The following is a 16,494-nucleotide window of genomic DNA, read 5'->3' as shown; positions in this document are numbered from 1 at the left end:
TGCAGAGATGGAGCGAGACTCTGTCTCAAAAAAAAAAAAAAAAAGAAAGAAATAGCTGGTACCATCCAGGATGAAGAGAGGATCCACCCACTGGGGCTGTCACTAGGGATAAGGACAGTGTTGAATGAATTAATGAATTAATGAGTGAGCCAGTGAGTAAGGCAAACTCCCAAAGCCTAGAGGCCACTGTGCCAGGGGCTTCACCTTGTGTAGTCCATGATGGTGTTGAGCCGGTGGGCAATGGTGAGGACGGTGCAGTCCTCGAACTGTGTCCGGATGGTGGACTGGATGAGGTCGTCCGTTTCCAGGTCCACGGCCGCCGTGGCCTCATCCAACACAAGGATCTTCGTCTTCCTCAGCAGGGCCCGGGCTAGGCACACAAGCTGGCGCTGCCCAACACTTGACCAGAAGAAAAAGACCAGGAGATAGTGTTGGGTCAAACCACCCCTGACCCTGAACCTAGGCCCAGGCTGGGAGAAGCGAAAGGAGACACTCCATGTTGCTTGACCAGGAAAGCATGTCCACTCCCAACATCTGTCTGCAGCAGACATCACTAATCAATCAGAGCACATCTCCTATTCAGCAAGACGCAGGTTCAGAATCATTCTCAAAACAGCGGCTCACACCCACAATCTGAGCACTTTGGGAGGCTGAGGTGGGACGATAGCTTGAAGCCAGGAATTTGAGACCAGCCTGGGCAAAAAAGCAAGACCCCCATCTCTCCAAAAACAAAAATAAACAAATTAGCTGGGTGTGGTGGTATGCTCCTGTAGTCCCAGTTACTGGGAGGCTGAGGCAGGATTGCTTGAGTCCAGGAGTTAGAGTCCGAGATCAATCCACTGTACTCCAGCCTAGGCAACAAAGTGAGACACTGTCTCTTAAAAAAAAAAAAAAAAAAAGAGCCGGGCACAGTGGCTCACACCTAGTATCCCAGCACCTTGTGAGGCTAAGGCGGGCGGATCACTTGAGGCCAGGAGTTTGAGACTAGCCTGGACAATGTGGTGATACCCCATCTCTACTAAAAATGCAAAAATTAACTGGGTATGGTGACAGGCACCTGTCATCCCAGCTACTTGGGAGGCAGAGGCAGAACAATTGCTTGAGCCCGGGGGCGGAGGTTGCAGATGAGATTGCGCCACTGCACTCTAGCCTGGGTGATAGAGCGAGACCCTCCGTCTCAAAAAAAAAAAAAAAAAAAAAAAAAAGGCCTCATATCCATGCACCCCTATCCAACTGTGGGGCCATGAGAGGTGGCTCTGGAATCAGACATGTTCCTTGCTTTGGCCAATGGGACACCAGCAAAAGTAAGGACGGCCAAAAGAATACTGTTAGATGCAACAGGGGCTTGCACGCTCTTGTGCCCCTGCCATCGCCATGACAACATGCCCAAGCTGGTCTGCTGGAGAATGAGGGATGCACGGAACATACCCTTCTTGCCCCACCTGAGGCCAAAAGCCAGCTGACCCCGAGATCAGCCAACAGCCAGCTGACTCCCAGACATGCATGTGAGCCCAGCCGAGATCAGCAGAGCCACCTGGCTGACTACCCTCGTATGGCAGCAATGATCGTTGCTTCATGGTTGAACATGCCTGAGGCTTTATGGTTGGTTATCATGGAGACGGATAACAGAACCAGAACCAGGCACTAACAAACACCACCAAAGCGGGAACCCAGAGGTTCCGCTGGTGTGCCAGGCATTAATGCTTTAGTTGCTGGGTCATGGACAGAGCTCCAGGATCCTGGTAGAGACCAAGACAGCTGGGGTAGTGCGTGGGGACTTGGGGGCTCAGAGCAGTGCTAGTGACCAACTGGTATAGAAGACTTTCCATAGCTTAACAACTGACAGCCACTATCAACTGAATGGAGCTGGTGTGTATAAAAGGAAATGTACTGGTCATCCTGGTTATTCTACCTCATGGTACAAAGAGCCTGGATTGAGACCCATTTTACAGATACAGAAACTGAGGCTCCAAGAGGTGAAGGGACAAATGGTCATCTGGGACTCAAATCCAGGTGACACAGATCTGGACAGAATCTTCAAACACCCCTACCGAGATGGCGCCTAGGACACCTTATCCGGTGTCTCCTTGTTCACCCCCGCCTACCTGAGGTTCTCCCCGCCTTCCGCACACTCGTGGTCCAGCTTGTCAGGAAGGGCTGACACGAAGTCCTTCAGGTGGGCCAGCTCCAGGGACGTCCAGACTTCTTCATCCGAGTACTGGCTGAATGGGTCCAGGTTCATTCGGAGGGAACCCGAAAACAAAACAGGGTCCTGTTCAGAGAGAAGAGAGTGGACGGCATGTGACACCTGTGTCACGCTGACATGGATGGAGGCGACCTAAGGACTTCTGGCCAGGACTGTTGAAGGTGGGGTATCAGAGCTCCTTGGAATCACTATTTCTGGAGATGTTAATAATGGAAGAAAAGGCCAGGTACGGTGGTTCACGCCTGTAATCCCAGCACTTTGGCAGGCCGAGGCGAGTGGATCACTTGAGGTCAGGAGTTCGAGACCAGCCTGGCCAACATGGCGAAACCCTCTCTCTAGTAAAAATACAAAAATTAGCTGGGCATGGTGGTGCATACCTGTAGTCCCAGCTACTCAGGAGACTGAGGCAGGAGAATCACTTGAACCCGGGAGACGGAAGTTACAGTGAGCCAAGATTGTGCCACCGCACTCCAGAGCAAGACTCTATCTCCAAAAAAAAAAAATTGCCTTAATAATGGGAAAAAAAAATGTCTGGAAAGTCTGAGTTTGGCAGAATACAACAGATTTCCTTTCCATACAACTTCCTGGAGCCTTCAATATGCAAGTGGGTTGAGAACCTCGAGAAATGAGACACAGCACAGGTGATTCCTAACAGTAAAGTCCCGTGGATTCTCCCGTCATCCAACCACAGAAGAGAATCTTCTAAGACACTTTAGGGAAGATTACACTAAAAGGCAACATATTAAGGAATCCACCTGCGGGGATTGGTCTAGAAAATCCTTATTTCAGCCAAGCATGTTGGCTCACCCCTGTAATCCCAGCACTATGGGAGGCCGAGGCAGGCAGATCACTCGAGGTCAGGAGTTTGAGACCAGCCTGGGTAACATGGTGAAACCCCGTTTCTACTAAAAATACAAAAACTAGCCACACGTGGTGGTGCGTGCCTATAATCCCAGCTACTTGGGAAGCTGAGGCAGAAGAATCGCTTGAACCCAGGAGGTGCAGGTTGCAGTAAGCTGAGATCGTGCCGCTGCATTGGGTGACAGAGTGAGACTCCGTCTCAGTTGAAAAAAGAAAAAAGAAAGAAAAAGAAAATCCTTATTTCTCACCAAATACTGTGTGTTCTCACTTGTAAGTGGGAGCTAAACTCTGGGTACTCATGGTTGTAAAGATGGAAATGATAGACACTGGAGCCTCTGTAAGTGGGGACAGATGGAGGAGGGTAATGGTTGAGAAACTCTCTCTCGGGTACTTTGTTCAATAGTTGGGTGATGAGATCCATAGAAGCCGAAGCATCAGCATCACACAATATACCCATGTAACAAGCCTGCAGGTGCACCCCATGAATCGAAAATTAAAAAGAAATTAAAATCGAAATTTCTTGTCTAGCTCTTGGAAGGGTTAGAGATGCTCAGTCTGACTCTGGCAGCAGAGAGAGAAGACGGTGTCTTTTTGGATTTTTCTAGATGCTCCGAAACTACCCCTCCCGGGGACAGGAAGTCGGGACTGATAGTCAGTTAATTCCCACGTTGTTAATCATATACTAAGAGGAAATTCAGGGAAGCAGCAGCACAGCCTAACTTCAATAAAAACAATGAAGGCCAGCCACGGTGGCTCACGCCTGTAATCCCAGCACTTTCGGAGGCCAAGGTGGGTGGATTGTTTGAGCCCAGGAGTTCAAGGGCAGCCTGGGCAACATAGTGGAACCCCATCTCCACAAAGAAGTACAAAACAAATTTAGCTGGGTGTGGTGGCATGTGCCTGTAGTCCCAGCTCCTCAGGAGGCTGGGGTGGGAGAATCGCTTGAGCCTGGGAGACGGAGGTTGCAGTGAGCTGAGATTGAGCCAGCGCACTCCACTCTGGGCAACAGAGCGAGACCCTGTTTCAGGAAAAAAAAAAAAAAAAAAAAAGAACGATGAAGTAGGGCCAAATGTATGTTTCCCCAAAAATATACATACACCACTGTCAGTGCAATCATAGGGCTTGCCAGCTCTGGCTCACCCCCTGGGCCACACCCAGACCCCACCTGGGGGATGATGGTGATCTTGAAGCGGAGGTCGTGCAGGCCGATCTTGGCGATGTTGATGCCATCGATGATGATCTCTCCTTCGGCAGACTCGTTGATCCGAAATAAGCCCAGGGTCAGGGACGACTTCCCAGCTCCCGTCCGCCCCACGATGCCGACCTGCAGGACAGAAGGGCCCAGGTGTGGTGGGAATGCTGGCATCCGGACTTCTCCCTGCCCCAAAGTGCCCTCATCTCGGCCCCACCTCAGGCATCAGTCATCTGGTCGACCCAACTCCACAGCCCTCTCCCTCGCCCGCTGCCCAGAGACACTCCTTTAAGGGTGTTTCGGCCGAAGGTCAAGAAGGACTCTCTTCCCTTTGCCAGGCTCCCGAAAGGAATGACTCGGCTTTTTATAAGTTACTAGCGACCTCAAAAGAGATACAGAAGAGGCAGAAGGAATTTCCAACAAAGCCCTATTTGTTTAGACTCAAGAAACTATTAAGTAATAATCAGGCATTTCCTCATTTCCCCACTGTTTTTCACACCTTTGATGGTGAGTTTCCCATCATGAGTTGTTGAAATATCTGAAAGATTCAGGCAGATCTTCCGGCCCTTTGCTATGACCTGGTCTCCATGCATCCTCTCTTGAAGAAACTAGGTTCTCTAGCTAATGGCCAAAGGATGACGTTCCTGACCTCCAATTCTCCCCTTCCTGCCTGGCTCTTGAGAAGTGGGCTCCCTCTTCCCTCCTACAGGGGTGTCACAGAGCAGCATGCGTGCAAAAATTCTCATGACGTGAGATAAGCCATAAAGACTCAACAAGGGCTGGGGCACGGTGGCTCATGCCTGTAGTCCCAGCACTTTGGGAGGCCGAGGAGGATGGATCAGAGAAGGTCAGGAGTTCGAGACCAGCCTGGCCAACAAGGTAAAACCCCATCTCTACTAAAACTACAAAAATTAGCTGGGAGTGGTGGCATGCACCTGTAGTCCCAGATGCTCGGGAGACGGAGGCAGGAGAATCACCTGAACCCAGGGGACGGAGGTTGCAGTGAGCCGAAACAGCACCACTGGACTCCAGCCTGGGTGACAGAGTGAGACCCTGTCTCAAAACAAAACAAAACAAAACAAAAACAAAAACAAAAACAAAAAAAGACAGCAAGAACATCACCCACTCTGCTCTTCTCTGTAACTCAGAGAGAAATTATCTGCTGGGAACAGAATGTTCTGAGCTTTGTGGGAGGGACGTAGGAACAGTTCAATAAGTCCATACGTTCAGAGGTGAAAGCAGCCTTGTCCCCCAGCAAATGGCCAGGAAGACTGTCAGACCAATTCCAGAGGATAGTCTAAGGGTATCACTCAGGTCAAGGAACCTCTTCCAAGAACAGCTCGGAACCAAGAGAAGGTTCCAAAATTCTGACAATTTCTCACTTCCCTTGAGCCACCCCCTAGAAGGGATGGTGACACCTTATTCTAGAGATCACAAATTCTAATGTTTTGGAGGGGCCAACTAGGCACTGAATGGGACAGGGAGGGACTGGCGTGAACCAGGAGGCTCACAGGTTGACTAGAAAGAGCCAGGCGGGGGAGGATTGACCTGATGTTGCCAGATGTTCTGATCTTCCAAAAAAAGCAGAAAATAAATTTTTATATTAAGTCTTCCAGATTTTTCAGTATTTGCAACTTATTCAAATTTCTTCCAGGCCAGGTGCAGTGGCTCATACCTGTAATCCCAGCACTTGGGGAGGCTGAGGCGGGTGGATCAGTTGAGGTCAGGAGTTCAAGACCACCCTGGCCAACATGGCAAAACCCCATCTCTACTAATAATACAAAAATTAGCTAGGCATGGTGGCGCATGCCTGTAGTCCCAGCTACTCGGGAGGCTAAGGCAGGAGAATCACTTGAACCCAGGAGGCAGAAGTTGCCGTGAGCTGAGATCGGGCCCCTGCACTCTGGCTTTGGCAACAGAGTAAGACTCCATCTCAAAAAAAAAAAAACAAAAAAAAACAAAAAAAAAACAAAAAAACAAAAAAACAAAAAAAGAACTTCTTCCAGGGGCCAGGAATGGTGGCTGATTCCTGTAATCCCAGCACTTTGGGAAGCTGAGGCGGGCAGACCGGTTGAGCTCAAGAGTTCCAGATCAGCCTGGACAACATAGTAGGACCCCCATCTCTACAAAAAATACAAAAATTAGCCAGGTGCAGTGGCACACACCTGTACTCCCAACCATGTGTAGTCCCCCCACTTGGGAGGCTGCCGCTGCAGTGGGCTGAGATCACACCACTGCACTCTAGCCTGGGTAACAGAGCAAGACCCTCTCTCAACAACAACAAAAAATCTTCCAAAACAAATCTGTGGGGCTCATTTGGTCTTCGGGCTGTCAGTTCACCCAAAAGCCTTCACTTCTGCAAGCTGTATGCGCTCTGAACAGCTTTTACTGCCACAGTCCACTCCCAGCCCCCCGAAAAGCCATTCAAGCAAAGGTGTGGAGCCGTGAGTGACTGGGGAGACGCTGCAGCTAGGTTCACCTGCCCGATGGCACCCTGTGCCCGACCGGGAATGGGTGAGGGAATGGGGCGATGTGTACCCACCTTTTCTCCCCCATTGATCGTGACATTGATGTGCCTGAGAACGAAGTCCAGGTCCTCTCGGTAGCGCAGGCAGTAGTTCCGGAATTCCACTCGGCCCACCTGGGGCCAGCTGCTGGGCGGAGCTGTCTCCTGGATTTGCCAGGGCGCCTTCGATCGCAGTGAAGGGAGAGAGTAAGGAATTCCCAGTCCATCCAGTAAAGCTGTGACTCCCCTGACCTCCCCTCTCACTCACTCTGCTGCCCAAGGTGGCCTCCCAGGCCTCAGCACTGGGGGGTTGCCCTTCCTGGAATGTTATTCCCCAAATGACCCCCTTGCATCCTGTGGATCTCTGGTCGATACAGAACACCCTCTCAGCCCTGTGTCCCTCTGTCCCCTCCCGCACTGCCTTCTCCTTCAGGGCACTGCCTGTCCCCAGCCCTCTTGGGGCTCGCATGCTTGAGTGTATTCTGTCTCCCACACCCACTGCACCATCCACTCAATGAGGACAGGCTCTAATTGTTCACTGCTGTATCCCAGGGCTCAGAGCACACAGTAGGTGTTCAACACACATTTATGAACATAAACAAGAAGAGTGACACAGCTGCTGATATAGAAAGTGAACTAGTGGTAGAAGGCACAGAAACTGAGAGGACATGATCATCCCTCAGTAGGTCAGAGATACCTTCTGTAAAGCTGTCATCTCTGTGTAATAGATAATGGCTCAATGGATCATAGTTGTTCATTTTTGTCTGCCAGAATTAACGTGACGTTCATGCTCACCATTCTTTTAAAATAATTGTACAACTGATTTGTATAGACATTGTTCTTTTTCTTTTGAGATGGAGTCTCACTCTGTCGCCCAGGCTGGAGTGCAATGGCATGATCTCAGCTCACTGCAACCTCTGCCTCCCAGGTTCAAGCGACTCTCCTGCCTCAGCCTCCTGAGTAGCTGGGATTACAGACACCCGCCACCACACCCAGCTAATTTTTGTATTTTTAGTAGAGATGTGGTTTCACCATGTTGGCCAGGCTGGTCTCTAACTCCTGACCTCATGATCCGCCCACCTCTACCTCCCAAAGTGCTGGGATTACAGGCGTGAGCCACCATGCCCGCCACAGACATTGTTCTTAACATGAACATGATAGGTAAACTTTTAAAAAGTTTTTCTGATAAAATATAAATGTTGCCCCCAGATTCTTTTAACGTCAAGGAAATGTATAACAGCTTGTCAGAGACTTCCCATGGAACAAAGAATTTTTTAGGTAACTATCATTAGGCTGGATAAGGTAATAGATGTATTTCAAAAGAGCAAGTGGAGGTATATCTTATCCATATCTTTAGGCTGTGCAGAATTTTAAGGTTTAGACAACAGTGTGCCATTTTATGCACAGACTGGCTCTAGGTATTTGAGGAGCGCAATACAGAGAGTTTAAAAAGTGATTTTGTAAAATCTACACTATGGTCTCTGTTTCTCCAAAGTAAATGTGATTTGTTCCTCACACTGCAGTGAGTAAAAAAGAAACAAGAAAACAATAACATAAATATTGAAGTATGTTTCAATGTTGGGTGAGTTTTGTTTTTAGATGCCAATAAAACTTACTTTTTGATAAAAAAAAATTTAAATAAATATTTATAAATGGAGTCAATGAAATGAGTGGTCTTCTCTGGACAGACACGACAATAAAAGTGAGTTACCCTGGCTGCCCACCCCGGCAGGAAGGCAAGGATAAAAAAGCAGCATCTGTATCGCAGTATCTCATCCAATCCTCACAGCAATCCCATGTGGGGGGTCCTTTCATTATCCCCAGTTTACACACAAGGAGACTGAGACACAGAGAGGGGCGGTAACTTGCCCAGGGACACACAACCCTCCTTTTGAAAAGCAGTTCAGTTCAGCATTTCCTGAGGCCCACAGCTGGATATGGCCTGGGCCAGGTTCACTGGTTTTAGCCTCGGGGAATGCACCTCCCCGTCCAGGGCACACACAGGTGCTGAACCAGGCTGCAGAGCACATGGCCAAGCTCAGGGGCACTGCAGACGGCACATAACAAGAAAACGCCGGGCAACTTTTAGGCAAGATATGCAGCCCTTTTGTGGACGTGCTATAAAATCACAGCATTGCCGGCGCAGTGGCTCACACCTGTAATCCCAGCACTTAGGGAGGCCGAGGCGGGCAGAACACTTGAGGTCAGGAGTTTGAGACCAGCCTGACCAACATGGTGAAACCCTGGCTCTACTAAAAATACAAAAATTAGCTGGGCCTGATGGTGGGAGCCTGTAATCTCAGCTACTTGGGAGGCTGAGACACGAGGATCACTAGAATCTGGGAGGCAGAGGTTGCAGTGAGCCAAGATAAAACCACTACACTCCAGCCTGCGTGACACAGCAAGACTCCTCTGTCTCAAAAAAAAAAAAAAAAAAAAAAAAAAAGAACACCACCACCGCCAACAACAAAAAGTATTTTTTATTTTGTAGAGACGATGTCTCACCATGTTGCCCAGGATCGTCTCAAACTCCTGGGCTCAAGTGATCCATCTGCCTTGGCCTCCCAAAGTGCTGGCATTACGGGCGTGCCCGGCCAAAAAATAAGTATTATTATTGAGCGCTTACAATGCAACTAAGGCAAGTTGCTCTGCTCAGCACTTGAGACCCATAATCTCATCTGAGCCTCACAGCAGCCCTTAGAGGCAGTGACTGTTATTATACACAGATGCAAAGGTGCCTCATGGTTAAAGAAAAGGTGTCACAGGATAACAGGTAGATCCCACTTATGTTAAAAGAAAAAGAAACAAGCAAACAAACGTGTTGGGGTATGTGGGAATCCGCACAGGAAAGTTCTGGGGGAAATTCACCCGAATGCTAATGGGGCCTCTCCCTGGAGAGGAGAGGAACGGGGCGAACAGGAACAAACTGTCTTTCTCCACCATAAACTTCTTTTTTTGTTTTTTTGTTTTTCGAGACAGAGTCTCACTCTGTCACCCAGGCTGGAGTGCAGTGATGTGACTTCAGCTCACTGCAACCTCCACCTCCCGGGTTCCAGCGATCCTCCCACCTCAGCCTCCCAAGTAGCTGGAATTATAGGCACCTGCCACCATGCCCAGCTAATTTTTGTATTTTTAGTAGAGACGGGATTCACCGTTGGCCAGGCTGGTCTCGAACTCCTGGCTTCAAGTGATCCACCCACCTTGGCCTCTCAAAGTGCTGGGATTGCAGGCGTGGGCCACTGTGTCCAGCCCTGTATTGACTTTTTCTTTTTTAAAACAACAAGCGTATCTCTATTTATAATTTATGTACATAATTGAAGGGGAGATGCTATAACAACACAGTGAGCGGAATGGAGAGAAGTATGTGGAACTTTATATATAAAAATACATGCAAATACAGAATAGGGGTAGGACTAATGAGGACAATTACTTTCTCTTGGGTTTGTCAAACACGATCCTTCTAAAAATATAAAAGTCAGTCAAAAGTAAAATGCTTTTAAAAACTGAACTCAGGCCGGGTGTGGTGGCTCACACCTGTGATCCCAGCACTTTGGGAGGCTGAGGCGGGTGGATCACGAGGTCAGGAGTTCGAGACCAGCCGGGCCAACGTGGCGAAATCCCTTCTCTACTAAAAATACAAAAATCGCCTGTAATCCCAGCTACTCAGGAGGCTGGGAATCGCTTGAACCCAGGAGAAGGAGGTTGCAGTGAGCTGAGATCATGCCACTGCACTCCAGGCTGGAGCGAGACTTAAGTATCAAACAAACAAACAAAAAAAAACTGAATTCAATCTAACTGAACGCTTTAATTGGGTGAATTGCATGGCATGTGAAATTCACATGTCAATGAGGCTATTATAAAAATTAATGAAATAAGTTAGCTAGGCGGGGTGGTGGGTACTTGTAATCCCAGCTAATTGGGAGGCTGAGGCAGGAAAATCACTTGAACCCAGGAGGTGGAGGTTGCAGTGAGCTGAGATCGTGCCACTGCATTCCAGCCTGGGCAAAAAAAAGCCAAATTCCATCTAAAAAAAAAAAAAAAAAACCTAATGAAATACCTTGTAAATGAATTAAATTCAGTGTCAAGTTGGAAGCTGCCGGTGTAATACACCCTTGGTTCCTCACGGGGGCACTCAACGCCATTCTTACAATGCTCACCCGTGACATGGGACCTGGTTCACCCAGTCAGAATGTTAAAGGAGTAGGCCGAGGTCACCTCTGTGAATTCTTCAGGACAGACCTTACAGAGGCCTTGGTCTCACTCCCAAGGGGCATCTCTCCTCAGGAGGCCGGGTAGCATGACTCCCATGGCACTGGATAGGGTCTCTGAGGAGGCACAGGCTCAACGCCTAGGTCTGCCATTTACCAGCCATGTGATCTTGGGCAAGTAACTTCAGCTTTTTGTCTCAGTTTCCTTACCTGTAAAATGGGGGTAATAGTAGCATCTAAATTATAGGGCTGGGCTGGGCATGGTGGCTCCCGCTTGTAATCCCAGCACTTTGGGAGGCCAAGGCAGGCAGATCACTAGAGCCCAGGAGATCGAGATGAGTCTGGGCAACATGGCAAAATCCCGTCTCTACTAAAAATACAAAAATCAGTCGGGTGTGATGGCATATGCCCGTGGTCCCAGACACTCAGGAGGCAGAGGTAGGAGACTCGCTTGAGCCTGGGAGGCAGTGAATGAGATCGCACTACACTCCAGCCCGGGCAAGAGTGAGACCGTGTCTCAAAAATCAGTCATAGAGCGGGGTAAAGACTGAGTGCATTACTCTGTATTAAACGTTTAAGTCTGGGCCTGACATTCTACAAGGCACTACGTGTGTCCCTGTTATCATTAATGTAGGGTGGGGGTGTCGCCAGGCATTATTGTGATTATCTATTATCACTGCTGTTCCTACTCGTGCTGGTGTTCAGGGCCTAAGAAGGCAGTTATTAAGGGCAACGCAACATCAAAGACTGGAGGCACGGGTCCTAGTCCCAGCTGTTCTACCAAGCCACGTGGGACCTTGGATCAGCTGTCGTCCCTCCTCAGGTTCCCTTTTTCTCCATCTATAAAAAGGGGACTGGGGTTCAACAACTGCAGGGTTTCCCAAACTTTGGTCAGTTCCCAGCTACATCATTCGTGTAGTATGCATGTACTCATTCTCTTGTTGTTTTAATATCCTTAATCAAGTCACTTAGACTTAATTTCTCAACTTACTTAAGAGGAAAATTTATTACAATCACAAAAGGAAAAGCAGTATTATTTTCCTTAACAGGAGTCCCCTATACAAATACATAACAGGCCAGGCGCAGTGGCTCACGCCTGTAATCCCAGCACTTTGGGAGGCTGAGGCAGGCGGATCACCTGAGGTCAAGAGTTTGAGACCAGACTGGCCAACTTAGTGAAACCCCCATCTCTACTAAAAATACAAAAATTAGCCAGGCATGATGACAGGCACCTGTAATCCCAACTATTTGGGAGGCTGAGGCAGGAGAATTACTTGAACCTGGGAGGAGGAGGTTGCAGTGAGCCGAGATTGTGCCACTGCACTCCAGCCTGGGTGACAGTGAGACTCCACCTCACACACAAAAAAACCAAATTCATAACAAATAACAGAAGGTTATTTCTGATAGACAGAAGCCGTCCTGTTGAAGACTCCAAGTGTGAGGGCTGCTGTTTATCTGTCTGTTGAACGGAGATCATCTCAATTGCTAAGGTGTTAAAGACCTGCTAGCCCCAGACTAAGACTTTCTCTGTGATACCGTCAAAAGTTATGAAAGAGAATTAGAGGGGGAAACTTCTTCACAATGTGAATACCTTCTGAATGCCCTGACAGCATCCCACAGTCTCGTATATGGATACCCCAGATATTGGGTAAAGCCAGTAAACTATTTTCACCCTAAAACCGGGCTCTAAATAAGTGCTGCAAAAAGACTGGACAAGCATAAGATGCACTTCTACCTGGTGAGGTATCCAGCTCAGAGGCAGAGGTGCACAGGATAGGGTCCAGAGATCTCCTTGGGGTAAAGCTACACCAAAGACCAAGAGGTCCAGCCAGGGGCCCTTGCCTACCTCCTTCTCAGTCTCTGAGTACTCCTTGAGCCTCTCCACGGCCACGATGTTGGTTTCCATTTCAGATGACATCCGAACCAGCCAGTTCAAGTACGTGGTGACCTGTGAGTGGAAGAGTCACGTGGCATTTCTAGAGTAAGCAGGCGTACTTGACTTTCCTTTTTTTTTTTTTTTCCACTGAGATAATAGGAAACAAATTATTTTCAACAAGTATGAATTATGGGAGGCTGAGGCGGTCAGATCACCTGAGGTCAGGGGTTTGAGACCAGCCTGGCCGATGTGGCAAAACCCCATCAATCACTACTAAAAATACAAAAACTAGCCAGGTGTGGTGATGCACACCTGTAAACCCAGCTATTTGTGAGGCTGAGGCAGAAGAATCACTTGAACCCAGGAGGCAGAGGTTGCAGTGAGCCGAGATCCCACCACCGCATTCCAGCCTGGGTGACAGAGTGAGATTCCGTCTCCAAAAAAATAAATAAATAAAAATAAAAGGTTATGAATTATGAAACATTCAGGTAAGAAAGGTACCGAAATTAGCAACCCCAGGTATAAGCCATCACCCAGGCCTGCCACATTGCCATCTCCTAAGCACACACATTTCCAAAATAACTCATGGGCCACATAATAAGAAACTGGAAAATATTTTTAGCCAGGTGACAATATGAAAACACAATGTATCATCATTTGTGAGATGCAGCTAAAGCAGTTCTTAGAGGGAAATTCATAGCTTTAAAAGCATTCCCCTCATACCTGGAAGTATCCTCTTGGGCCACTAAGGAATCTGTGTGACTGATGGGGAAAATCCTGGCCACATGTCAAATCCGTCTCCTGCTCTAGTTGGTCACCAGGCACTGTAGCACTGTACCTGCTCCTCAAACTCCATACCTCTCAAGTTCCTCTCCCCCATTCCTGTTGGAGCTGGAATCCAAAGCCAAGGACAACTGGCTCCCCCATTAACAGACTTTAATAATCCAGCCATGAGCATCCCCTCTTACCTGCAATGAGTAAGACACTGAGAGGCCCACCAAGCCAGCGCTGAGGCTGTGCCTGGAGATCACCGCAAACAGGGCAGCAAACAGAACGATGCAGTTGCCCACACACTCCAGCCGCACGGCCAGCCACCTGCGCCAAGACACACAGGCAGACAAACAGGCATGGAGTCAGCTCTACAGAGACTTGGCTTACAGCTCTTGGGGGAGGAAGGGGATTCTTTGCTAACTCAAGTAACTCCGCAATAGTTCCAGAGAGAGTCCTTCCTGGCACTGCTTTTTCAAAACATGCACAATGGGCGCAGGGTAGCGAGGGCCGAAGGCACGAGGCCAGTAAATCCTCATTAATCTGGCAAACCCATGGATTAAAACAGAGCTCTCCAGAGGCAATCTTCCCTGGAATCTGAAGCTTGCCTTTTTAAGAACCAACTTTTTTCTCATTGAAGCCTTTAAAATACATACACATAGGCCGGGCGTAGTGGGTCACTCCTATAATCACACATATATATATATATATATATACACACACACGCACACACACACATACATACACACACACACACATATAGTGCATTAACAACAACAAAAAGATGGCCTGGAAATTCCTAAATACTAAGAAGACATCAACTATAAGAGACACTAGGGATTTAAAATAACCATCGTTTCTCAGCCTTTTGGCTAAAAACAAGTAGAAAATAACAGTCTCTTGTTACGAGACAGATCTGGGAGGGGAGTGCGTAACTAGTACGAGTAAACATCATTGTAATGTTCCCAAACCCAGACTCTTCATTTCAAAGTGTTAAAATATACTATTTTACCCTTTAAAATACAAACAGAAATCACGTTTTCTGTCATTTTGTTTTTTTGAGATGGGGTCTTACTCTGCCATCCAGGCTGGAGTGTGGATGACATGATCACAGCTCACTGCAGCCTCAACCTTCCAAGTTCCAGTGATCCTCCTGCCTCAGCCTGAGTAGCTGCGACTACAGGCCCATGCCACCACACCTGGCAAGTTTTTGGTTTTTTGTTTTGTTTTTAGAGACAGGGTCTCCCTAGAGTGCCCAGGCTGGTCTCCAACTGCTGGGCTCAAGTGACCCTCCTGCCTTGGCCACCCAAAGTGCTGGGATTACAGGTGTCAACCAATGTGCCTGGTCATCTTATTTGTTTAAAGCTAGGTTTAGTATGGTATCATGTACCATCAGAACTATTTTATTTTACTTTTTATTTTATTCTTCTCTTATCTTCTATTATTTCTTCAGATAAGAGTTTCGCTCTCGTTGCCCAGGCTGGAGTGCAATGGTGCGGTCTTGGCTCACTGCAACCTCTGCCTCTTCGGTTCAAGTGATTCTCCTGCCTCAGCCTCCCAAGTACAGGCACCCACCATCATGCCCGGCTAATTTTTTTGTATTTTTAATATAGATGGGATTTTGCCATGTTGACCAGGCTGGTCTTGAACTCCTGACCTCAGGTGATCCACCCACTTTGGCATCCCAAAGTGCTGGGATTACAGATGTGAGCCACCGTGCCTGGCCATCTTATTTGTTTAAAGCTAGGCTTCGTATGATATCATATAGCACTAGAACTATTATTTTAATGTTCTAAAATATAAAGCATTCTAGGAAGATGGGGTGTTGATCTTTTCTCCATTGCAGCCCTTATGAACCAAGTGACTGATCCTCACTACTCCAACAGACACAGCCAGATTGTGACAAACTCCCTAAAAATTCTGAAGGGAAGTCAAGGTCTCTAATCATTCAGGGTTAGCCCACCCAGACTTACGCTATGGGATTAGAGTGTGTAAGACGGGCTAATGGTTATGGGACACCTCTGGGGTGCTGTCACTTTTTCAGAAAAGTCTATAAGGATGAAAATGGGTGAGAGGGACACTTCTCTAAATTCAGCAAATAATTAGCAAACTTCTGCCTCTTTTGGATTGATGCTATTATCTGTGATCCACAAGATGTCAATCTCCCACCCCCATCTCCTTTTTTTGTTTTTCCAGAGACAGGGTCTCACTCTGTCACCCAGGCTGGAGTGCAGTGGTGTAATCATAGCTCAATGCAACTTTGAACTCCTGGGCTGAAACGATCCTCCAGCCTCAGCCTCTCGAGAAGCTAGGACTACAGGCACACACCACCATGATGGGCTACTTTTTTTTTTTTTTTTTTAAGAGAGATGGGGGTCTTGCTATGTTGCCCAGGCTGGCCTGGAATCTCTGGCCTCAATGGATCCTCCTGCCTCAGCCTCCCAAAGTACTGGGATTACAGGCGTGAGCCATGACATCTGGCCCACAAGATGACAATCTCATATGGTTTAGCTTAGTATTAGTAAATTGCTTCTGATACACATCACCCAGGGGTGCATGATCACCCCCAGATGGGAACAGCGGTATGAAGATACTCAATAGCAGAGTCGGTCGCTGGCAGTCTTGCATCACTAGGATGACAGTTAACGGGAAGCACTTGCAGGGCTTTCTGACTCCAGAAGAGCTGTGTCCCTGCACTTAAATGCCGCGGGCACTGCATGTCTACAGTGCCGCTGTCTGCTCTTAATGATTCATCTGTCCTCCGCGCTCATCAAGCCTCTCCATCCTTTCTGCAAGGCCGGGGTTTGGCTTTATACCCAGCTCAAGGTGTGAGGAAAAGATCGAGGCAAAGAGACAAGGTGCTAAGGCGGCCTCTTC

General features: G+C 48.1%; 1 protein-coding gene across 7 annotated transcripts in view; it reads right to left on the bottom strand.

The window, feature by feature from the left end:
- Window positions 1-16,494, bottom strand: part of ABCC1 (ATP binding cassette subfamily C member 1 (ABCC1 blood group)) — a 186,958-nt gene that overhangs the window by 4,299 nt on the left and 166,165 nt on the right. For all 7 annotated transcript variants that reach the window (XM_034950822.3, XM_034950824.4, XM_055099364.2 and 4 more), the window contains 6 exons: window positions 13,818-13,944; window positions 12,820-12,921; window positions 6,802-6,948; window positions 4,233-4,391; window positions 2,106-2,272; window positions 205-399 (listed from right to left, as the gene is read on the bottom strand). In XM_034950822.3, the coding sequence (XP_034806713.3) occupies window positions 205-399; window positions 2,106-2,272; window positions 4,233-4,391; window positions 6,802-6,948; window positions 12,820-12,921; window positions 13,818-13,944 (897 nt within the window). The remainder of the gene's footprint in view (window positions 1-204; window positions 400-2,105; window positions 2,273-4,232; window positions 4,392-6,801; window positions 6,949-12,819; window positions 12,922-13,817; window positions 13,945-16,494) is intronic.

Source organism: Pan paniscus, chromosome 18, assembly GCF_029289425.2.
Source record: "Pan paniscus chromosome 18, NHGRI_mPanPan1-v2.0_pri, whole genome shotgun sequence".
In the NCBI taxonomy this organism is placed as follows: Eukaryota; Metazoa; Chordata; class Mammalia; order Primates; family Hominidae; genus Pan; species Pan paniscus.
Note: the sequence above shows the minus strand (reverse complement) of the source record. Positions and strands in the feature narration are given on the sequence as shown.